The sequence below is a fragment of the Chaetura pelagica genome, unplaced genomic scaffold (assembly GCF_000747805.2).
Source record: "Chaetura pelagica isolate M959 unplaced genomic scaffold, ChaPel_1.0 scaffold101, whole genome shotgun sequence".
Taxonomy (NCBI): domain Eukaryota; kingdom Metazoa; phylum Chordata; class Aves; order Apodiformes; family Apodidae; genus Chaetura; species Chaetura pelagica.
This window is the reverse complement of record NW_009952564.1, coordinates 7,206,681-7,231,125: the sequence shown is the minus strand read 5'-3', so window position 1 is coordinate 7,231,125 and position 24,445 is coordinate 7,206,681. Positions and strand designations below refer to the sequence as shown.

The following is a 24,445-nucleotide window of genomic DNA, read 5'->3' as shown; positions in this document are numbered from 1 at the left end:
AGGATACTGATGTCATTGTGTGGGATGTCATCAATGAGAGTGGTTTGTACCGGCTGAGAGGGCACAAGGATGCTGTCACTCAAGTCCTTTTCTTGAAGGAAAAGAACCTGTTGGTCACCAGGTGAGCCAGGCTAGGTGTGGTGGTCAATCATGAAAGCAGCCACAGTTTTACTTGCAATGTAGACATCCTAGGGGCTATGGTGATTTGTATTTTTCCTTTTCAATTCGTGGTATCTCATACTCACGAGCATCTTAGAATATGATTATGTGACATCCACCTATTTCTTAAGTGCCTCACTCCGGATGTGGTAAACAGAACTGAAATGGCTGTCCTGAAAAATAGTGTTTGGAAAATGGTTGACCTTGCTGGTACATATAGCAATTTAGAATTATTGTAACAAGGAATAGTGATAATATGTTCAATATGTGTCTGACTTTTGCTGTTTTTCTTGAAGAACCTAGTAGATTTACCTTCTGTATGTGTAATTCACATAGTAAGCTGTAATTATAGGAATTAATTAAAAGATGATAGAATTTTTTAAAAGTTTTTTAATTATTCAACATGAGCTGCTAATTGATTGTAACCCTTTAGTAATAAGCAGCTGAGGGAAGATACTCTTGCCCAAACATCAGTCAATAGTTTTTTATTTATTAATGTGCCATCTAATAGCTTAATAGAAAAGTGCATGCAAACCAGTTAACTGTAAAATTAGAACAAGTTTCTTGTGCTTCTTTTTTTCTTTCAAATTGAAAAAGTATTTTATTTGTTTGATAGAGGACGCCTATTTCTTAATGCAGTTTCAAGTCTTTGCAGGTCAGCTTTAGAAATGCTTCTTAATTCTCTCAGTAGCTAAATTGAGGCAAAGAATTCCTCTCTATTATTTTTTTTTATTAATAAGTAGAGATGTTACTCTGTTTTTCTGGTGATGCAAAGTTCTGCTTCCTTATATTAGATGTTTCTTTTTGCCTAAGCAGCCAGCTGCAGTCCTTTGTGTACAGAACCTTTGTGGTATTTTCAAATGTCCAATTTACAACCTTTCAATCCTATGTAACAAAGAGGTGGATTAAAAATAAATATCACTTGTAATCAGATTGGGGTTTTTTTTGTCCTGACATGGCTTAGTAGTGAAACAAGTTTTGTATTTTGATTTTGTTGAAACTTACTCAGGAAAATAGGCTCTAACAAAGTTACCAAAAATAAAGGAAGTATTAATTGTTATAGGGTGTACCAAAAGAATCTGTAGAAATGTTCAAGTTTTTACTTTTCTTGGGTGCTCTTGTAATATTCGGGCAGCATAATATAGCCAGAAATGTGTTTTCAAGGAGTTCTGGTTGTTTGGAGGCTTTTTGAAACGGCTGTAATTCTCTGTTAGGAAGAACAGCTCCAAAACACTGCTTAAAGTGAAGGCATCTGCTTTTCTTGTAGTGTGGTCAGAGCACAGGCACAGCACAGGTGGAGAGTGTGGAGGGGGAGATTAGAGTTAGCTTCATAATTGCTCAGCACTTCATGCTTATTGTTCTCACCCTGAGCAAAGAAGACACTTCTCATGCTAAATAAGTGGGAATGGAGGCTGTGTGACACTGGGGCTGGCAGCTGGATCCAGAGAAGGAAGCAGTTTTCAATTACTTGCTAGATAATTTTTTGCAGTACTGTGATGTGTTGTGGCATGTTTTAGATTTTTTATTTGTACTTCTACCACTTTTCTAAGCACATGAACTCTGGCAGTCTCTCTTTGGGTCCTGAGTTTTACTTCTTCTTCCAGTGGCAAAGACACATTGGTGAAATGGTGGGACTTGGACACCCAGCACTGCTTCAAAACTCTAGTTGGACACCGTACTGAGGTAAGATGATGTGTGGGGAGCTGTTGGGTGGAGGGACTTCAGATTACGTGTCATGGCTCAGTCTGCTCTCCCTGTTCTTCAGAGCTGTAAACTGGCACTTTGATGCATTCTGCTTGTCTCTAGGTTTTAGGGATGAGCAAATGAGAAACTTCCAAACTTTCCAAGAGTATCAGTGTTCAGTAGGTGGCAGTTCCAATGCAGATGTCCCCAGAGGAGGTCCTGGCTAGATCCAGGCTTTTCTTGCTTGCCTTTTGCATAAATTAATTAAAGATGCTTTGCTATTGTTATGATAGTCCAAGGAGCCGTAAGCCAATTCCTCACATTGTGCCTCTGGACAGGTTTGGGGGATGGCTTTGCTATCTGAGGAAAGGCGTCTGATCACTGGGAGTGGTGACAGCGAGCTGAGAGTGTGGGATATCACTTACATCCAGGAGGTAAGATATTCCCTCTGTAAACCCTCACAGGCTTGACAGGCTGCTTGTTAAATCTGATGGATGTTCTGGGAAATGGGTCCAAAGCAACGTCTTTGCTGTCTGAGGATGCCAGAAGCTGCTCTTGGGATGGACTTTACTGTTTTCTGCGTTTTGAGCTTTCTAGTGAAGCTGTGAGCACTTCCAGAACAACATTTCCAGAGTGTGTCAGATCTTTCTGCCTTCTGGCTTCCATGTAGAGAAGACAGTCTTGTGGGTGGATGATAAGCAGGGGAAGACATGGAGTGTGTGAGGCCTATAGGCATGCTGTAAGCCGCGTTTTTGCAGTGTTTTGCTAACCACTTGCTCCTCCAGGAAAGTGAAGTGCGAGACAGAAACCAGCATACCTTAGCTCTTGTGGCTTAAAGTATTCTTTACAGGTTTGTTTGTCTATGAACAGGTAATAGACCCTGATGAGCCAGAAACCAAGAAAAGCAAAGGGTCTTCACCTGGAGCAGAAGAAAACACTGAAGACATGGAGACTCTAGAGCTGGATGAACATCCTGAGGAAGTAAGCTCAGTTTTCCGTGTTGTCTGTGTGATGGTGTATGTAACCCCATTTGCCTGGTGCTGCTGGCAGAGCCAGCTGTAATTTTAGTGTCTCACACACTGCTGCTTTGTATTTGGTTTATACCTTGAGTGTCATATTTAGCCTGCTAGGGAAAATGTGATAATTCTTGTCTTGGCTCATAACTTCTTTCTCAGCAGCAGCTGCTGCCTCATCTACCTGTGAAACATCAGCAGAAGTATGTATTCCAAAACATGTTATGCTCCACTGGAAGCTTTTTCTTTGCCTTCTGTTTGGGAAGGACTAACAAATGTTTAAAATTTGCCAGTGCACAAAGCCCTTTCATCAAACAACATGGCAATAAAATAGTTACTGCCTGGTTGGTAACTACTGAGTTCAGTGCTGATGCTCATCTTTGCAGTAGCAGAAGCAGAGCGGTCAGAGTTGCACTGTGACAGAATGTGGTTGAGGTTCAATTGCAGGAGGCCGTTCCCACTTGTTCTGCTGGTGGAGTCTTCACTGAATCTGTCTTTCTAGTGGAACTCTCTGGGGTCCTCCTCAGTTTTCAGACTGCTTGTAACTATGGGAGATAACTGATAACTTGTTAAATAATTTTCCAATTTTCTCTCCAGAGGATTTCTTTCCCTTCAGCCACCATTTAAGAGTTCTCACCTTTTCTACCTCTTCGGACAGAGAAACTGAGCTGTATTACCTTTGTAACATAAACATTCAGCTCTGTCTCTTAAATGTCTGTAGTTTGCAATAAAGTTAAGTTATTCTTCCACTGAGACAGTCAGTTATTATTTTCAGCTAAGATGCAACAATATATAAGGAGGTAAACCTGTAGCTCGCACAAATGCCTGTTTTGTCCCTAGATTGCTCTTGCTAGCTCTTCTGCCGAGGCCCTATACGTTTATTACCCTTTCTTCTCTGGACTTGCCTTGCCAGTAGGCTTCTGAGTTTACTTGAGAAGATTTCTGGACCTTTCAGACCAAAATTCTTCTCCTTCTTTCCCTGTAGCGCCTCATTAAGTGCAGCAAAGTTGGATCCATCATGCGGGAGGGGAGAGACCGAGTAGTTACTCTTGCCACAGACAGAACAGGCAAGATTTTGGCCTGCCATGTAAGTAATGGAGCCTCTGCTATTGAGCTGTAGAGGAGGCTGTTTGAGACCTTGGGTTATTTCTGGAAGGGCCAGCCAGGACTTTGCATGCCCTTGACTTTATTTGCTCTGTCTCTAGGGGACAGATGCTGTTCTGGAGGTGTTCTCTGTCCTTTCTGAAGAAGAAATCCAAAAGAAACTGGAAAAGAAAATGAAGAAAGCAAAGAAAAAAAGCAAGTAAGCAGTCTTGGATGTGTTGAGATGCTGTCTTTGTCTAGAGATGTGTTAGAAAACCCCTTCAGCAGCATGACACTGGTTGAATTCCAAGCTACTGGTCATTTTGTCTATGTTAACTGCTTTATTTTGTGGACACTGCTTTTGTGCATTCTTGGTGCTTGTCTATACAACACTTCTCTGCTTCCATAGACTAAGGTAATACCTTTCTTTCTGAGTCTTCCCCCTGCAAAAAAAGGTAATCTGTGCAAAGGAATAAACATAAAACAGGTTTTTCAGAGCTGCTCACCTGTATCTGACTTTCATATTTATGCTCTTTCTGCGTCAAATAAAATCCTTGATAGGATGTGAGGAATGGGTTTTTCACCTGAGAAGTCAGAGTGACTCTGATACCTCATCTACTGTTTTACATCAGGCAGAGATACAAGTGAGAACTTTAATAAAGTTTACTTTGTGTTAAGTGTCTCTCTGGGTATCCTGGGACTTAACACAAGCCTCTCAGCAGTCCTTAGGGAGAGATCTACTTTCCAGAGTAGAAACTCATGCACGGAGGAGGTTGCCTTTTTTAGTCTGTCTCTTCACTAGTGTGCATACCAGCATGAACTCCATTGTCTTGCCCTGTTCTTAAATACAGTTAGCACTGTTGGATAGGAAGAGGGTTATTTTCAGCAGGCTGAGTGTTTTCCTTATGTTAATGTCTGGGTGTTAGGTTTTTTTTTGGGTCAGCTGGGTTATTTGACTCTTCTCCATTATCTGACATTTCTAGACAAAACTCTGAAGAGGAGCCTGAAAGGAGTGTGGAGCTGAGCCTGCAGGAGCAGATTCAGCGGGTCACTAATATCAAAGCTTCTTCTAAAATCAAGTGAGTGGAAAAGCCTGTTGTAGACAGTCAGCTGTGGTTATGCAGCAACCTTGGGGAGAGCTCTCCACAGCTCAATACAGAGAGAGATGGAAGGAGTTTCCCCTTTGACGTCTGTTCAGCTTCGAGCTGGGGAGAAGCCTATCATGATCTCCAGTCCATTCACACCTCTTCCACAAGTGGTCCTCTGTGCACACCTCTGTGGCTTAGTTGTGCTTGCCTGGGGCATGCCTCTGTCTGTATTCCTCTTTCTCAGTGGCTTTTGATCCCCTCTACAATTTGTCTTACTGCCCCTGTGTACAGCTGTGATTTTGTCTTATCAAACAGGTCATTTGACTTGATTGTCTCTCCAAAAGGAGAGCTGAAGATCCTACTGCTGCTCCAGAACAACGTAATTGAGACATACAACCTGAACCTGTCAGCACAAGTCCCACAGGCTGTCCGTGCATCCAAGATAACCATTGGAGGCCACCGCAGTGATGTCAGGACGTTGGCTTTTAGCTCTGACAATATTGCCATTCTCTCAGCAGCTGCAGAGTCTGTAAAGATTTGGAACAGGTACACAGTCCATTTGTGTCAGTCTCCTCTGTCCTAGGTGTGTCAGTCTTCCAGAACTCAGGCAGGTCAGAGAGGCAGTGATAAGAAGGAGAGGATATTGGAGAAATTTAAAATAGTGAATGAAGTAAAGGAAGTGAATAGAAAGCTGTCTGACTTACTTCCTTCTTAGGGAAACTAAGCAGCTATAGAGATAAAACTGCATAATAAACTCATGGAGTTTGAGGCTGTAAAGCAGCACTGAGGTGAAGTTTAGTGACAGGTATGGAAAGACAAATCTGTAAACACAAAATGCGTACATAGTAGTCTAGTATAGACTGTATTTTGTAGTTTGTTTTTCTGCTTTAATAAGAGGTACTGTTACCTTAAACTAGCTACAGTGTGTTCTTTAGGGAACGTGCTTTTCTTGTCATCTTATCTGAAGGATCCAGTAGTAGACTGAGTAGGCTGCTGTTTTGATCTGGAGTGTTGTCCCAGTGTTTCCTGAGCAGTGTTGATTTCAAGCTCTGTTTCCTTTAAGTTTGCTATCTTATACTCCTGTCCTGAACGACAGGAATTGCTGTTGGAGAACAGGAGCTTTGTCCTTGCTCGAAACAACAATAAATCAGGACAGTGAACCACATAACTGGATGTTTTTATGAAAAATGTTCTTAGCAATAATGCTGGATAGGATTTGGGTCAGAGGATGGTGTTGGTGTATCTTCTGGCCCCAGCTGAAAAGACTGCTGTGGCCAGAGGCTGTTGTGGCACACGTCTCACTCAGTGGGCCAGATTTTGTGTGTGATGAGAGGTTTAGGGCTCTGCCTTTCCCCACAGATCGACCTTGCAGTGCATCCGGACGATGGACTGCGAGTACGCGCTGTGCTCCCTCTTTGTCCCGGGAGATCGGCAGGTCATTGTGGGCACCAAGGTAAGTGCTGTCCCTTCTGCACTCCAGACTGCCCAGCTCTGGAGATGTTTGAAAAATATCACTAAGGCAGCCTTACAGAAAATGCAGTGTGTGTCCTCATCTGGAGCGCTTGGTTTAGGTGTAAAAACACCTGACAGTCAGGTTCTGCTCTATTCCCAAACTCTTTATGTAGCTCCTGTGGCTTCAGCTGGACAGCTGGGGAGAGCAGTGGGAAGTCCCTGATGGAGAATAGGAGTTTGGCCCATCTGTATGTAACAGCCGTCTAATGAAGCTGGCTGTTCAGGAGATGGGTGGCAGGGGTGCTCTTCTACTAGAGTTATGTATCATGAAGGTGGAGGGGCTGATTTGTCCTCTGTGGTGTGTCTCTCTCCACAGACAGGGAAGCTGCATCTGTATGACCTGGCTTCTGGGAGTATGATGGAGACAGTTAATGCTCATGAGGGGGCAGTGTGGTCCATTGCTCTTTCACCAGACCAGGTAACTCAGTCACACTTTTAAGCATTGCCTGTTGCATGTCTTTTCTTGTAGCTTCTTCCTGTAGTGCTATGGTTGCACTGTTGATGGGGGCATGGGAACTCCTCATCTGGGAGGTGGAGGATGCAGCTGGTAGTGTCTTAAAAACTTTGACTGTGGATACACACACAGCTCGATGAACAAGCTCTCTAGTTGTGTGGCACGTGGCAATGAGTCTTTGGGCTGAGTGGAGCCATCCTCAACACCTCATCTGGCTTCTGCATGATTGGAAACACTCAGACTTCTGTGGTGGAGCCGTGTGTGTGGCAGTATACACCTTGTGGATGTGTTCCAGCTGTGGAGAGCTTCAGACTGTCATAACCAGCTGCAGTGGCAGATTGTCCTCCTTGTTATATTTGCTGCTTTTCTGCTTGGTTTAAGATCTTATTAACATAGTGATGTTTTTTCTCTGTGTTGAACCACTCTTGAGTGACCAGATCGCCCTCCCTGTCTATTTTGTGGTCCTTATGCTGAACATCTGTCCCTGCAGGATACATTTTCCAGGGTCTTAATTGTTCTTGTGCTACTTTTTAAGTTACCGTAGGGGGTTTTGTTTGTTTGTTTGTTTTGTGGGGTTCTTTTTTGCTGATGATCCCAGAATCTGGGTGCACTGTGATAGGATTTACGCCAGTGGCAAATGCAGTTGTGTTTTTTTAATCCATCCAAGGACTTAAGTAGCTCTTTTGGTGGTAGCTCTGCATTACATTCAGACAATAAGCTACTGTGTCCCTCAAAGCCCATTTCGGGACACAGCTTTGCAGAAGGCATATATGTGGGGCTTAGATCCTTGCTTCCTAACATATAACACTCTTTTTTCAGGTAGATGGAGTAGCTCTGACATCTTTAGGTATATTTAATCGGTTATTTTTCTACTAATTTCAGAAAGTCTGTAAGCAGTGTAGTATTAAGGTATTAGGTATTTTTTATTTAAAATTAAGCTTTGAAACCTCTTAGCTGGTCTTTAATCCATGAAGGATGTCCTCTATTGCACTGTATTATCCTAGTTTTGTAATGAAAATGTGACATAACACCAAGAGGTATGCCTTGCACGAGCAACACTGTTACTGTTATAAACTGCAGCTTTCATCCTAAGGAAAAGGATAATCCCCATTGAAATAATATTCCATGTGCTCTTTTCTCTGTATTCTGTTTACTTTGTTTAATGGAAAAGTAGTTACCTGTTACTTCTGTTGACTATGCTCACAGTTACTAGGCCTGTTTGCTTGCTCTGTCTGAGTTATGGTGTTATATTTGTCTCTTCCTGGATCTCCCCAAGTATTTCTGAAGTTGCAGAGAATGGATATTGACAATTCAGAGAGTACCTCATTCTGTTCTGTAAAAGTGTTGGATTTGAGGCATCTGAACCATTGATATACAAGTGTTTGACATAGGTAGCTGCTTTTTGGCAGCCTTTTCTGGAGCAGTTTTTCATCACTGTCTTGCTTGATTATGGCACGTGGCATTCCGCTGAGCACAACAGATGAGAAAGGTTTACTGAACCTGTGCTTACTGAGCATTGTTGTTTAATAGTTCTCATACTTCCTTATTGAAAAGATAATATTTTTTTTGGTGTTCCCATTTTACATGCACACTCTCACTCTATTTGACCTAACCATCCAGGCTGTAGAAATCTGTTTGTCTCTTTTACTCCTTGTATCAGTTTTTTTCTCCATTACTGCAGTTCAGGTTTCTGTTGATTTCTACTTTCTTCTGTTTGATGTGGATGCCTTTCTTATTTTTCGTACATGGTCTTGTTGCACTAGAAACCAGAGTAGTTTTTAGTGGAATTAAAGTCATAATAACCTTCTTGAGATTTGAAACATGTGGGACAAATTTTACCCCAGCTCTTAATGCACAAGGGTAACATTGAACTGTTCTTCCTTCAGAAGGCTGTGCTTGTGGGGTGGTGGTGAGGTATGTGTGATCCAGTAACAGTGAGAGGATCACCTTGCCCACAGAACACAAGCATGTAATTGCCTACACCTGACATGACTGCTTCTGGTCCCAAAGTTTCAGCCTATGTCTTGATTTACATTTCAGGCTTTGTCTTAGACTTACCTGCCAGAGCTTTTGAAATTGTTGTCGTTGCTCAGGCAATGGGTAATGCATGCTCCAACCAGAGCAAGTTCTCTTGGTGTTGTCCACTTAATCATTAATACCATAGGAACGTGGGACACTTCAAAAACCTCCTGATGTGCTGACAGTTCCTTGCTGTAGAATTTCTCTTGGGTTACTGCAAAACTGATTTCACAATACATATTTTGTTTTCCCCTGCAGCGTGGCTTTGTGACAGGAGGTGCTGATAAATGTGTCAAGTTCTGGGAGTTTGAGCTGGTGAAGGATGAGAGCAGTGTTCAGAAAAGGTGAGAAATGAAACCTTTCTAGACTATGTTCAGCTGCAGTATCCATTGTCATTGATGGCCTCTGGCCTTTGCTGTGCACTGTAAGAAGTGCCTATGATATGTGCATGGGACACGTGGAGAAGCATGTGAGCTCTTTGCTGCTTTGTGAAGGTCTGAGCTTAGCTGGGGAAGGAAACTTGCCACATCCTTGTTTGTGTGTCCGTTTAGCTGCTAATCACAGGATGTGCCCCCGGATCATTAAGCAGTAAATTTAGCAGTGAAGGTTATCAGCCTGGGGTGCCGTGCTTGTTTGCAGCCCTGTCTTGTTCCAGTCAGGATGAGAAATGATACGCTGCATACTAGAATTAACTTGCTTTCCCAGCACACATGTGGGAACTGTATGAATACCTCTTTCCAACTTTGTTTGGGATAACAACTGGGTTTTTTTCCCTCTTCTTGCTGCCAGGCTGTCCATGAAACACGTGCGTGTTCTGCAGCTGGATGAGGATGTGCTCTGTGTGCGGTACAGCCCCAACCAGAAACTGCTGGCTGTCTCCTTGCTGGACTGCACCGTGAAGATCTTCTATATTGACACGCTCAAGGTGCCATGAACAAATGGGCTGTGAGGCTGTGCAAGGAGTGATGTAACTGTAGCCTGAAAGATCATTAGTAGGAAGCAAAGAGAGACCACGTGTTCCATTTCAGCTGCCTGTTGGCTAGCAAACCTGACAGAACCGTGGCTGGCCCGCACTGGGGAGAGCATCCACTTTTCATCTGCAAAGTGTTGTGAACCTGCAGGTAGCAAGGTTCACTATAAATTATAGCGACCTTGCAGTACCTGAAGGGACCTACAGGAAAGCTGGGGAGGGACCTTTTACAATGTAGGAAGCAAGAGGAGAAGGGGGAATGGGTTTAAACTGGAAGAAGGTAGATTTAGATTAGACATTATGAGGAAATTCTTCACTGTGAGGGTGGTGAGACACTGGCAGAGGTTGCCTTGGGAAGCTGTGGGGTGCCCCCTACCTGGAGGTGTTCAAGGCCAGGTTGGGTAGGGCTCTGAGCAGCCTGGTCTAGTGGGAGGTGTCCCTGCCCATGCAGGGAACTAGGTGATCTTTCGGTCCCTTCCAACCCAAACCGTTCTATGGTTCTGTGGGAAACCCTGCAGGCACAGTGGCACTCCAGAGTTGTGAGGCACTGTAAGGGTCATGGGCATGAAATAGGTAATAGCAGAGGCAAAGCCTGGGGAGGAGGGTCTTCTTGGTGAGCAAGCAGTGTGTGGTGGTGTTGTGAGTTGACATCATGAATGTTGGGGACACAAGACAGACATGTGAAGAGAAACAGAAGTAAACTCCATAGGCAGTGGGTGGTTAGCACCACAGTTATCTCAGCTTTCTTGGGACCTTGCATCCTCTTCTCAGTTCTGCCATCATGGCCCTGCTGCTGACAGTGTTCAGGGCAAGAGTGAAAGTGACGCAGTGCTAGAAAGACAAAGCTCCTGAGGCAGAGCAGAACTAGCCTGCAGCTTGAGTTTTTTGCACATCTCTACCAAGAATGTCTAACTGAGACACTTTTCTTCTACTTCAGTTTTTCCTCTCTCTGTATGGACACAAGCTGCCAGTGCTGTGTATGGACATCTCTTATGTAAGTATCATTAGGGCTGTGTGTTAGATGGGACTGTGGTGATATGGGTGACTGCAAGAACCTTGGCTGACAGCAAGGGCTCTAGAATAATGCTTTCTTATTGTCCCCTTGCTCCTGACTTAGCAGTTTCTTGATCTAACACAGCAAAGCCCCTCCTTATCCTGTGCTCACTGGGAGGGGTCACAGAGTAGTGGTCATGACAGAACTGACCAAAGCATTTTGAGAGCAAGTGGAAATCAAAATTCTGTGGTGAATTCTCTTCATCTGGAGAGGTGCAGCCTGCTCTCTGCTAAAGTTACTAACTGTGTGTGAGAGGACCCTGAAATCTTTGTTAGTGGATGATGAGGTGGAGCAGTCTCTTGATGCCTGTTCATTTTTGGGTTGCATCTTTCTCTGGGGTGTCCTTGTAATGACACTCATCGGAAGCCAGAGATGTCAAGATGTAACTAAGGTCTTTAAAAGCCTGCAGGGATTCAGAAAAGAGCCAGGGAGGCTGTGCCTGTACCACCACCCTGGTCAGAGAAGGTGGAGTAATCAGGAGGGCTTGTTTGAGGAGCCAGGTATCTGCCTTCTCAGCACTGCTTATTCCCTGCTTCAGGAGCAATTCCTCATGGGGCTGCCAGTCAGCTACCCACACCCTCTCTCTTTGTTGTTCTGTAGGATGGGACTCTAATTGCAACTGGCTCTGCTGACAGGAATGTGAAAATCTGGGGCTTAGATTTTGGGGATTGCCACCGCTCTCTCTTTGCCCATGATGACAGGTCAGTCAAATCCTACAGCATCTCTGTGCTGTGGGCTGTTTTATCTCCAAGGGGTTGTGGTCCAGCAATAACCCTTCCCCCAGCATAGAGGGGGGGAAGGTCTGCAGTGTTCCCCAAGTGGGTAAACTTGAGCCTTTTTGCCTTCCAGTGTGATGTATCTGCAGTTTGTGGCGAAATCCCATCTCTTCTTCACAGCTGGGAAGGACAGCAAGATTAAGCAGTGGGATGCAGATAAATTTGAGCATATCCAGACACTGGAGGTAGGAAGTTTTTGGAGACTGTTGAAAGGAAGCATTTTCCCTGGATGGGCAGCACATCCCTCATGGGCTGGGAGCTGGGTGGTGTTCTTGACTTATCTGTTCTGTCTGCCATGCAGGGGCATCACCAGGAGGTGTGGTGCTTGGCACTCAGTCCCAATGGAGACTACGTGGTGTCGGCATCCCATGACAAGTCCTTGCGCCTCTGGGAAAGGACAAGGGAGCCACTTGTTTTGGAAGAGGAGAGAGAGATGGTGAGTCTCATCCTTCCTGCCAAAGACAACTTCCAGACCTCTTTTCTCTCCAGCAGGCAGATTCCTAATTTTTTCCTGTGGAGTAGTCTGGCTGCACACTTGGTAGACTTGCTCATTACTAACTGCAGGCTGGTGCTGAGGTGCCCAGGGTTGACTGGCAGCTTTTTGCATAATGGGACTGTTGCCCTCAGCTGTCTGGAGGCAGCATCACAGATGTTGCAGGTGCTTGCCTGTCTGTACTGCATTGCAGACATCTGGCTAACTTGCCTTCTGCTTTGCTTCTCTCTTATTTTCCTAACTTTCCTCATTAACTGTGTTTTACTACAGGTCTGTTGGCTACAGTCTTTGACCTTCTCTTATTCTGTGCTCCTTTCAATTGCTTTGGAGGCAGTTCAGTAGGTGACTGTTGTGTGGTGATGGAGACCACTGCTCCTGTTAAATGCAGTTTGTCTTGGTTTTCCCTTCTCCAACTGTGAGAGGTCCATTCTATCTCAGTAACAGGCCCCAGAGCTCAGGGATGCTGGAAGAAGCCCCTTCTACTCCATTTGAGCATGTATTTTGAGGACTCACAGGCTCAAAAGTCTTCAATAGGAAGGAAACTCTTGAGGTCTCTAGTCCAACCCCTTGGTCACTGCAGAATAACCCTGAAGCTGTATCAGACTTCTCAGAGATTTGTCTTGATACATGAGCAGCTCCAAGGAAAGATAATATCCAGGCTGTCTGAGCTTCTGCAATGGGCTGCATGAAGCTGCAGGCTGCCTTGCTTAGCCAGCCTGGAAGGGACTTGTACCCTTGCTTGCTGCCTGCTTACCTGTGTTTATGTCATGTGTTCTTACTCACTCTAGCAACGAGAAGCTGAATATGAAGAGAGTGTGGCGAAGGAAGAGCAGCCTGTGGTAAGCTTCAACATCTGTGTGTGTCAGTGTCACTCTGACTGTATAGGAATATAATACCTGTTTCTGTAAGAGGCATGGAAGAAGTGTCAGAGGGGGCTCCTAGTTTTCTTACTTTGCGGAGGTGCAGGGGACATTGTGCTGCTGAAGCTGTGGTTGCCCCAGGATGCAGTTGGCTGTGATACTTCCTACAGAGAACTTCAGGAGAGTGTGTGGAGTTGGCCAAACTGCTGCTCAGTAGTTGTGGACACCAAAACTTTGCTGTGCTGTTCCCCTTCCTATCTCCCCAGTTTGGGACCCCAGGAGCTCTGCAGTAAGGCTGGGCTGCCTTCTGACAGCTGCTTCCAGGTCCATGTAGTGCAGGGTGGGTGGGGAAGCTTGATGCCTCTTGATCAAATGCTTGGGTTGTGTTGCTGATCATTTTGACACTGTTGGCAGAACAAGAGCTGTGTTTATTTGCTTCCTGTATCCTGGTGTTTACATGGTGCCTCTCTTCCTGAGGAAGAGCTGTGCACTTGGGAAATCCTGTATTCCCCCAGATAAATCTCCAGGTTTTCTTAGCATAGATTGTGGTAGGACACAGGGCGTGTCTACATGTGTTGGCTGTGGAAGGAGAGAGCTGCAGACTCTGTATTTTGTAGGTGGCTGGAGAGACACAAGGAGAGACGGGGCTGGCGGGAAAGAAGACCATTGAAACCATCAAAGCGGTAAGATTGTGTGGCTCCCTCAGCACTGCTTTGGGCCTTATCAGTCTCCCAGGTAGGGGGTCTGCCACAGGGCCAGAGCATCAGTTTGAAGAGGAGTAACCTGTGCTGTCCTGTAAGGACAGAATTGCCTCTCCTGCAGAGCTGTCTGTCGACTTCATGGTCAACAGGGACGGGTCTGACTCTGGAGAGTCACCTACCAGGAATTATCTCCTCCCTAGATATCCAGAGAATGGGGTGTGAGCTTCTTGTAGATATTCAGACTGCAGCTGATGTGTTCTTTAGATATCAAGCCTCTCCCTGAAGTTCTGCCCAGTCCTGTGGGCATCTGTTGAAGGTGGGAGTGTGTTGCAGTGCCTGACATGGGAGGTGTACTAGGAAGGTGTGGCGTGGATAATTCCATGGCTGCAGATTTCATCAGTCTGGTACTCTTGTAAATACAGAGGAAATCCTTAACCTGAATAGTCAAAATGGCCCGACCCTGGCTTGTGCCTTGAAGGGGTACTGCTTGCTGTGTGTGGAGTTCCATGTCAAGGCAACAGCTGAAGTTGCAGCAGAGAGCACCTGGGGCAGTGGGGGGAACGTGGGTTGTGTTTGACATCTTTAGGACATGAACGATGCATTTGGAGTAGTGGTGAGGCCTGGAGCAGAGGTTATCCTTCTCAGCAAGATGTCCTATGATGCTCCCTGTCACGCCCTCTGCTTCTTCCCTCTGTTTTGTCCAGCTGGACTTGAGCTTTGCTTTGGCTTGTCTGGTGTCACTGATGTGCCATTCTTGTGCTGCACAGGCTGAGCGGATCATGGAAGCGATAGAGCTGTATAGAGAAGAGATGGCAAAACTAACAGAGCACAAGGCTATATGCAAAGCTGCAGGAAAAGAGGTAAAAAACTGAGGAATGTACAAATCCCAAGGTCTGGGGGTGTGTGTTCTTTCAGTGCTGTGGAAAGGCTCAGCATGCAGATAAAATCAGATCAGCTGGACATAGCAAAGAAGCTGGAAGGCTTCCTGACCCTAAAATGGTTCTCTTTTGCAGAACAACATGGCACCATGCCCTGGGCCATGGTTAGTGGTGTGTTCTTTCCAATGATCTTTATGTTTAAAGCCATGGTAGTGTGAAAGTTTTGTCCCTTGGAGAACATGCTGCTGCAAACTCAACCCAAAGCCTATTCTTTGCCTTCACCTCAACACTCCTTGCTAAATAAGGGGCTGTGATGTAAGTGGGAAAAGTGACAGTTAAGGAGTGGAAGAAAGTTCATACATCATATATGAGAGTGAGCTTGTCTAGTGGCTGCAAATGGAGCCCTCAGTGATGTTCTGGGGAGGGTGGAGGTGTGGGAATTGCAGGTAGACAACTTGATAAAAGGTCTCTTCTACTGTGGGTTCACGTGTTCTCTGGGAATACGTGTTTGTACACACACACCCCTCCCTCATTCTAGCCCATTCTGTGTCTCCAGGTTCCCTTTCCAGTCAATCCCATCCTCCGTGCCTATGGAAATATCACAGTAAGTGGAATGCCCAGGCCACAGCAGTGGGCCATTCTTAACTGGAGTGGGGCTGGTTGCTGGGCTAGCTGAACTGGATCTTGGGGTTGCTGTGGAGGACAAAGACTGCTTGGTACAACTTGAAATGTAAACCGAGCACTTCCGTGTCACGGTTTGACTCAGGATCAGCAATTAAGCCAGAGACAACAAAGTCTTGTGTAAAGGCTTGTGCAAAGTGAACACGGTTTGTGGGTTTGTGGTGGTGTGTTATTTCTTGTGGTGTGTGGTTTTTGTTTTTTAATATTTTGCATGTATGTTACGGAAGTTTAACCCCATCAGAGTTAAACAACACTCATGGCAGCCATGACCATATCATGTACTTTAGTGTGAAAGTTTTGTCCCTTGGAGAACATGCTGCTGCAAACTCAACCCAAAGCCTATTCTTTGCCTTCACCTCAACACTCCTTGCTAAATAAGGGGCTGTGATGTAAGTGGGAAAAGTGACAGTTAAGGAGTGGAAGAAAGTTCATACATCATATATGAGAGTGAGCTTGTCTAGTGGCTGCAAATGGAGCCCTCAGTGATGTTCTGGGGAGGGTGGAGGTGTGGGAATTGCAGGTAGACAACTTGATAAAAGGTCTCTTCTACTGTGGGTTCACGTGTTCTCTGGGAATACGTGTTTGTACACACACACCCCTCCCTCATTCTAGCCCATTCTGTGTCTCCAGGTTCCCTTTCCAGTCAATCCCATCCTCCGTGCCTATGGAAATATCACAGTAAGTGGAATGCCCAGGCCACAGCAGTGGGCCATTCTCAACTGGAGTGGGGCTGGTTGCTGGGCTAGCTGAACTGGATCTTGGGGTTGCTGTGGAGGACAAAGACTGCTTGGTACAACTTGAAATGTAAACCGAGCACTTCCGTGTCACGGTTTGACTCAGGATCAGCAATTAAGCCAGAGACAACAAAGTCTTGTGTAAAGGCTTGTGCAAAGTGAACACGGTTTGTGGGTTTGTGGTGGTGTGTTATTTCTTGTGGTGTGTGGTTTTTGTTTTTTAATATTTTGCATGTATGTTACGGAAGTTTAACCCCATCAGAGTTAAACAACACTCATGGCAGCCATGACCATATCATGTACTTTATCATTAGCCAGTGTGGTAGTCTCCAAAATATGGGAAAGCTAGTTCAAACCTTTTCTGTGCCTGAGAGCACACCTCCTGCTTCCAGGAGGGTGCAATTGCTGTGCTGTAGAGAAGATGTCCAGAGAAGCTGTGCTGTCTTACACAGAATAGCTGAGCATCCACTGGGATGTGTCATTAATAACCCATGTCACTGCCTCTTCCACCACGTGACATCAGTAAACACTTAGCCAGAGCTGTTCTCTCCCTTCCTCTGTGAATACAGGCATAGTTAACTGCAGGTTGAATAGATGGAGCAGGGGTAAATGAAGTCTTGTACCTAACAATTTCTTTAGACATGGGTGATGTTTGATTGAATCCCAGGGTAAAAAGAGGGGCTTTGAACCTGTTTAAAAGTCTTGGAAGACTGTGCTAGTTCAAGTGCCAGGGCTCTAGGTAACACAGCTGCAAGTTGAGACCTGTCCTGTTATGTGATGAACTGACCACAGTGAGCAGTCAGTATGTCAGACCCTGAACAAAGATCTTTCATGCACTGACAGGCTTACCCTCTTTCTTTGGAGACTCCACTTGTGGAACAGAGAGTCTCTACCTATGTTGCCTTGACTCAAGAAGCAGGAGCTGAAAGTACATGAAGGCTTCCTGACCCTCAAATGACTGCCTGTGCAGCTGTAACCACAGCAGGGCAGCTAGAGCAAGGCTTGTTGCTGCCCAGGTTTATGTCAGCAGTTAGTGATTCTGTTTCTGTTCCTAAAGAATTTACATCAAGAAAATTCTGTATGGTAGTTAAATGTCCAGGAGTTTCAAGCTAGAGCTGGTGACTTTACCCACTAGTGCACAACAGTTTTTACTGCACTCTGAGAATTTTTGATTATACAAAATGCACACACATGGATTTCATTGATTTAAAAAAAGTCCACTGCTCTGATTATTTTGAGTTTTCCTGGTTTATTCTGATGTATACTCCTAGCTTGCCTTTTAATTACCCTTAGGAAGATCCTTGTTTTTTTATTCTCTCCTTTGCTGGCTAGTGTATCAATACCAGATGAAGCAGACTTTTGTCTTCCTTCTAACCACCTGTAGTTACCTTACAAGAGCCCGTCTGTCCCTTCCTCCATGAGTATAGTATCTTTAATGATAACTTGAATAGGCTGAACAGAAATGAATGAAATCCTGGGACTTAGTAGTAAGGCAATTCTCTTTGGCATTTCCCAGCTCTGCCAAACACAGTCAAACACTTTCAGCAGCTAAACAGGAGGAGGAGGAATTAAGTCTTTGGGAGATGAATTTGTGTAAAGTTTTATATGTATAATTTCTCTGTTTCACCAAGCTTTTTATCCAGGTTGTACAAGATTCATTGCATGCAATATGAGATGATGTAGCTGGTTTCACAATATTCTTCACCAGCTTAGAGTATCCTGGGAAGGCTGTGTTTGTGTTTTGGGGAGGGAGAACTTCTCAGAGTGACAGCTGATTGAAGCTGAATTTCCCCTTTTGTTATACTCTGCTTGATCTGTCCATCTGGCAAGACATGACTGCATGTTTTTAACTGGGTGAAATGGATCTTGAGGCATGTGTTTTTGTCCTGGAATGTTTATTGATATGAAAAGCTGGTGTCTTTCCTCTGTTACAGCCTTCTGCATATGTGTTAGAAGTTTTCAAGAAGGTCAAGTCAAGGTGAGTCTCAAGAGCCTTATTGCTGAACAGTTTTGTGACTGGGAGCTGGATTTTTGTGGGCCCAGGAATGTCTGGGGTCCTGGAACAGTTTTTTTTGTGCTGGGTATGGGAGTTGCTGTTCCTGGAAGTCTCTTCGTGTATGCATGGTTTTGGGGAATGAAAATTGTTCCTTCCATGGGGAGTGCTGGGTGAAACCTGGGTTTGTATGTGCACATGTATATGAAGAGCAGCTTGGAGATGCTGAGGAGGGAAGTTTGTGTGCCTGCTCCCTGTGCCAGAAGATGTCTGCTGGCCTGGGCTGTAGTCTGTGCTGAGGCACTGTGCTTTGTGGACACTCAGAGACCAGCAGTGAGGGGTGTTTATCAGCTTTTGTCCCAGAACCTACCTATGTGGAAGTACTTGCTATATGCTCATCTGTAGCAGTGCAGTGGCCGAGACTAATGCTGCCATCCCTCTGCTTTCTCCTCAGTGAGCTGGAAGAGTCTCTCCTGGTGCTGCCCTTCTCCTATGTCCCTGACCTGCTCAGACTCTTCAATGAATATATTCAGCTGGGTTCAGATGTTGAACTCCTGTGTCGAGCTCTTCTCTTCTTGCTCAAGTGAGTCTTCTATCTGCCCAGACATATCTGCCAGGCTTAGTTCAGCTGCTCTTGTTGGCCAGAGCCTGGGCCCAAGGAAGGCCCAGCAGGGCTCTGGTCAGCAGTGGGGCTGCTGGTTCCTCTGGGCCCCTTGTGCTGGTGCACCTCATTAACTCACTTTGTGCCAGTTAGGTGGACAGAGAGGTGCAGCTTGCTCCTGTGCTGTGTCCATGCTTTGGGGCAGCACATTGCTGGGGAATGCATCCTGTTTCCTGGAGCTGCAAAAATGATGTAGCTTGCCTAGAAGGCATGTAGCATAAGAGTGTGGGGAAAATTTGGGCCTTCTCATATGTCTCTGGCTCTGAAGCTCTTGGGAATAAAGATGTGGTCTCTGCAGGAGATAAGGAATCATTGCAGACTGCAGCAAATGGTGTGTGGGAATGGATTGATGAGACACACACATTGCTGACATTCCTAGATGGAGTTGTTGGTCCTGGTCCTCAAACCTTAGTGGGATGAAAGAGCCTGCATCAAGGCTGAAGTGGCACTGTTGGCTGGCACAGTGTCATTGTAGATGCCATGCCCTTCGAGGGTACTCCAGAGAGACCTGCTCCTTAAACTACTGTATTTTAAAGCAAAACTTCAGGCAATAACTTGTCCAGATAAATCTGACCATGTCTCTTATATGAGACTGGTCTGGGAAAGCCTAATTTAAGAAAAATCTTATGCCCAGAACATAGAGAGGCTCAGGAGAGGGGCTTTCTGATGTTGCTAAGAACAATGCTGCAATGCATCACTGCCTGCTTTGTTCCCAGGATACACTTTGGGCAGATCACAAGCAACCACATGCTGGTGACAGTGATAGAGAATCTGAAGAAAACCACCATCTCCAGAGTCAGTGAGACACGGGTGAGTGTTGCAGCCTCCCCTTTTCTGCAATAACAGGATGGGCCAATCTCTGGGAATGCATGTTGTCTGTGGTGTCCATGGAGAAAGTTGTTTGGCAGTCTGAGCCCAACTCACCTTCCTCCTGTGCAAACAGGCTACCTTTTCCTTATGCTCTTCCTGATGTGAGACTACCCAGTGATGAGCCTGTGCTCAAACTCCCTCCCTTGCTTACCCTTGGTCTTCTTTCATGAATGTATTTGGGGTTTGTCTCGCTAGTTTCTAAACATGTAGGAGGTGAGTAACTCTCTGTTTCTCTTGGGCTTTTCTGTGGCTACTAGTCTCTCAAATAATGCAAACTGGGCAACTTCAGGTGCCTACCAGTAACTTGTCTTTCAGAAAATACAGTGAATCACAGCTGCTCTTGAGAGAGAACTGTGAAGAACAGAGTGCAGGACTGACTGTTCACCTGCTTAGATGAAGTTTACATTTAAATAATGTTGCTTTATTTAAATCTCTGGATTGTCTTGCTTTCATTATGTCTTAGTGGAGGTGGGCAGTTCAGGACCTTCTGTCCCCTAACAAGCTTGAGATGTGCCCAACAGTGTGGTGCTGGTCTGTCTCCACAGGATGTGCTGGGATTCAACATGGCAGGGCTCCAGTACCTGAAGAGGGAGATTGAGGCCAAGGATGAGGTGACATTTTTTGCTGATGCTACTGACCGTTTTGAGGAGAAGAAGAGGAAGAGGAAGAAGAAGGAGAAGGAGAAAATGATTCTTGCAATGCACTAGCATTTGCTACCCAAGACCCAGAGCACCTGGATGGGGTCATGTAACCTCAGTGCTGGCCATGGAAGCATTCTTGTGGCTGAACATCTGTGATGTCCAGTGACTGGGACAAAGTCTGTCTCCATGTGGTATAACCCAGCATATAATCCCAACTCAGAGCAGTTGTCTCTGAGGTGAACTGTCTGTAGTCTGTAATCTGCTGCATATGTATGCATTTGAACTGTTTCTGAGGTGGTGTCAAAGGGACATGCAGAATGCCTGTTAGAAATGGAGTCCATTTCTCTTGCAGAAGAGGTCAGCTCATTCTGTCAGTGTTTTAACTGAACAGAGTGAATCCAGCACATTGACTGCTCACAGGACGATGCCCCTACCCAGGGAAGGCAGCTGGCAAGATTTTACCCAATTTTGACACCTGCTGGTGGTTTGTGGCAGAGCTTAGAGCCGCTGGGCAAAGCTGTATGACTTCTTCCAGTGTGAGACCTTGATTTACAGGAACTCACTTTTAAGTAGGACAGGGAGAAACATGGCTGCGCTCTATTGAAGGCATCTTTATGTATGCTTTGTGGGACAACTTTGTGCATGGAGTTTTGCCCTGATAATTTTCTAGTAAAGCCTCAACTGCCCTGCCCTGTGTGTCAGTACTCAAAGGATTTTTTTCCTGAGAATAAAATCTGTGGGAGCAAATGAAAGGTCTGCCACCCAGGGTTTTGCTATTCCATGGAGCTGGTAGACAGAGCATGAGAAATGTGAGTGGTTTGCATTGTGTTCGCTCCAGTTTTCAGAAATTGCACTGAATTGTTGCGAAGTTGTACTTGTCCTGTGTCAGATAAAATGATTTGTTTTCACAGCAGGGCAGGACAAAGTGAGCAAGTCTCTGCTGCTCTTACTAGTTTTTAGTACATGGTTCTCTTTTACCAGTAATCACAGCTGTGGTGGATGGGGTGGGGGCTGCTTCTGGGTACTTTGCCAACTGTTGGACTTACGTGTCTGACTCAGGTGGTCAGAAAGTGTTTTACTCATCTGTGGGTAGGGCTTAAACAATGTCCACAGGTGGGTATCTGCTTCAGCACCTTCCTGAGCTGGCTTTCAGCCTTGGTTCATGGGTCAAATCTAACTCAAAAGAGCTGATGGACAAATAGTCATGTCTGGCGGGTGAGTGGAAAACACCAGTGCAGCACTCGGATGGCTACTGAGGGAGCTCAGTGTGTGCATTAAAAGGAAGAGGTCTGTCCTGTCCCAGCAATTCACTGACGAGAATTCCTGTATCCTTGCATACTTCAGCTTGCCCTTTCCTTAGGTGAAATTCCCCAGATTTACAAACCTGAGCAGGAAAGCACGTGCAAATACAGTGCCAACTTAAAATGTGTATTGTTAGAATATTAGTCCCGCTTAATAGTGTGGATGGGAGAGTTCATATTTCACACTGGAATTCTCAGGCACTCTCAAGTGTTGAGAGAACAAGTCATCTGCATGTATCAGGAAAATTCCCCATCTCTCAGCATGTCACATGCTGGAAAAAGCCTGAAGCACAGGAAAGCACCTCACTGGAAATGAACTGATAAAAACAAAACAGAACTGCCCTTGGATACATAAACATTATGTCTCACAGGTTCTTTTAGTCACTACTGTGTAAGTAGGAACAAAGTGTGTGTTGGGAAGGCCATCTCTGAGTGGCTCAGTTGTCCACTATGATGAGATGTCCTCTGCACAAGAGGATATAAGCAGAATCCCTCTGATCCCTCTCCCTCCAGTGTAACTTTGTGTACTCATAATCCCTACCTGGTGTCTGCAGCTCATGAAATGTAGGTGAACACACAGGAAGTAAGGCCTATGTGAAAGCAAACAGAAACTTGGAAGAATAGAGCAGATAAGCAGCTTTTTCTTGAAGAATCACAGTGGGTTTCAGTGAAATCTGCTGCATGCTCAGTACTTAAAATATTTTAGGTGCCACAGCACAGGTTCTAGAAACCTAACCCCTTTAAAAACCAAAACCTATTGGGAACCATTCAGCAAAGTATCAAACACTGGGGTTGGAATACAATTATCTTTCCACTGCTTGCATTCCAGACAGCCACGTCAGAAGGCTGTGCAACTTTTGGACCACTTTTCCCATTAATAGGGGACAGACAAAAATATTCACATTAATCTTATTTAATAAATGACAAAGCCTACATTGGGATGTTTCCATAATATTGGACTGAAATTTGGGTATTTCAGGATTGCTGATCTTCATGTTATTCTTTTAGGACACTGACCTGTAGTGAAAGAGGAGAGAAAACATGAAAGAAAAAAGCCAACAAACTAAACCCCAGCTCTACTTTTGTACAGTTGTTGAAGCAAACCCAGTAATTACATCCAGATTTTTTTGCAAGTGTTGTGTGAGCACTGTGATTGCTAGGGACTGGCTTCAGTAGAAATGGACTCTACTCAGGCTGTTGGAAGGGAACAACATGAGAAAGGGTTCTTGTGTGGGCTCCAACTAGATTAAGAGTTTGCTTTTATTTTACAAATGGAGAGGCATAAAAATCCTGACCACAAGTTCAGGATGGGCAGTCTACTTAGGAATACTGAAGGCTTACATGGGCAGCTTCCTGTGCAGTATATTGAGTACATTAAGATAATATTTGTGAAATGTTTTAAATACAAATAAGAAATAACTAGAAAAAAATATAAACAAGATATGACTAAGTTTGCTGAGGAGATGCTTGATCTGATTTTTTTTTGCTTTTGCTAGGAAATGGGTTAAATTTGTGATCAGTTCTAACAAGGCAGGAAAGTTTCTACGTTTCAATAGAGGAAATAATTGGCTGTGGTGATAAGCACCTGGAAGGGTGATGGGAACTTAAAAAGTTGTCACAGTGCCTCTGCAAAGACTTGGCTATTTCTTTTCTGAATGGTTGAATGAGACTTTTTAACCAAGCACAGGACTTAACCTAGGAGTGTCAGCATTTCATGTTTTGTGACCCTGAAACCACCAGTCCAGAGTTCCTTGACATGTTTGAGATGTAGATGGTTTTGAGTCCAGAAGCTTTTGTGAGGAGGAACGTTGGAAGAGGCATTTGGCAGAGCTGCTTGGGTAGCTTGGGGTAGCTGGAGCCACCTTCAGAAGGAATTATCAATCAATTCAAAAGACTTGGAACAGAAAAAGAGATTTGGCGTTAGTGACAGTGACTGATTTGCTGGATTAGTCCAGTGGGAGTTAACTATGTAGTTAATTTCTCTCCACTTGGAGCTTTTAATGGGAGATGACACTCATCAGAATTCCTGTTGGGACTGGGGGTGTCTCACTGAACTGTGAAGTGAGTGGGCGATTACTCCTCCATTTCAACACTAAGTTTGGCTAAATTGCCTTCACTGATGAGCTCCAGGTTGCAAGCTCCTAAGCTGGAAGGCATTACATTCGCTGTTCTTCTAGACTATGATTGCATGGTACTCTGGGGGGTAAAATTCCACACTGGAAAAGGTAAGAAGATATTTAAACAGGAAACAAAAAACTATGTTTAATGAACTCTGGGCAGTCCTAGAGCAGATGCAGCAGTCAGAGATGTGTGTCTCTCTGCTGTTTCTTTTGAGAACTGACTGATGTAGTCACTTCTCTTTTTCTCCAGAGGAAAGGAAATGAGATACAGGTGGGATTTTTTTACTGGCTTGTTAGATAACGTGGCAGATTTACAGATGTTAAAGTTGAAAGAAAAAGAATGATGTCCATGTTACACATATGAGGAAAATGGGGACTCTTGAGCTGAGAAGAAACATCCATAGGGTTCCTGTTTATTAACTGTCACTATCAGTTGTATGGAGAGCACCTGAGTTCATGTGGGTGAAACAGCCTCATGTTAAATGTGTTGGCTGGTGCTTTGAGGAGGAATTCCCAGTAAGGCTTTCTTGTTGGCAGGGAAGACTCCATATAGTTTGATTCTGTGAGGTTACAGAAATGTGCTGTATGAAATGATGTCTGCAGAGGGTTGTGTGTGCTTGGACCTGTCATGTTCAGGTTGCCCTGTCTTTCTGTAAGACTTCTGTCTCTTATTAGATTTGCTGTCAGTGTCAAAGGGTCAG

The 24,445-nt window shown here is 44.8% G+C and overlaps 1 protein-coding gene across 1 annotated transcript in view; it reads left to right on the top strand.

The window, feature by feature from the left end:
• Positions 1-20,505, top strand: part of WDR3 (WD repeat domain 3) — a 23,098-nt gene extending 2,593 nt beyond the window's left edge. The window contains exons 3-26 of the mRNA XM_009993420.1: positions 3-121; positions 1,764-1,842; positions 2,181-2,276; positions 2,713-2,823; positions 3,841-3,942; positions 4,061-4,158; positions 4,922-5,017; positions 5,342-5,572; positions 6,386-6,479; positions 6,855-6,956; positions 9,270-9,355; positions 9,801-9,936; positions 10,919-10,975; positions 11,636-11,736; positions 11,885-11,996; positions 12,113-12,247; positions 13,093-13,143; positions 13,782-13,847; positions 14,633-14,725; positions 15,300-15,347; positions 18,093-18,136; positions 18,606-18,734; positions 19,529-19,622; positions 20,228-20,505. Coding sequence (XP_009991722.1) covers positions 3-121; positions 1,764-1,842; positions 2,181-2,276; positions 2,713-2,823; positions 3,841-3,942; positions 4,061-4,158; positions 4,922-5,017; positions 5,342-5,572; positions 6,386-6,479; positions 6,855-6,956; positions 9,270-9,355; positions 9,801-9,936; positions 10,919-10,975; positions 11,636-11,736; positions 11,885-11,996; positions 12,113-12,247; positions 13,093-13,143; positions 13,782-13,847; positions 14,633-14,725; positions 15,300-15,347; positions 18,093-18,136; positions 18,606-18,734; positions 19,529-19,622; positions 20,228-20,389 — 2,442 coding nt within the window. The 3' untranslated portion in view covers positions 20,390-20,505. The remainder of the gene's footprint in view (positions 1-2; positions 122-1,763; positions 1,843-2,180; positions 2,277-2,712; positions 2,824-3,840; positions 3,943-4,060; positions 4,159-4,921; positions 5,018-5,341; positions 5,573-6,385; positions 6,480-6,854; positions 6,957-9,269; positions 9,356-9,800; positions 9,937-10,918; positions 10,976-11,635; positions 11,737-11,884; positions 11,997-12,112; positions 12,248-13,092; positions 13,144-13,781; positions 13,848-14,632; positions 14,726-15,299; positions 15,348-18,092; positions 18,137-18,605; positions 18,735-19,528; positions 19,623-20,227) is intronic.
• Positions 20,506-24,445: the final 3,940 nt, after the last annotated feature.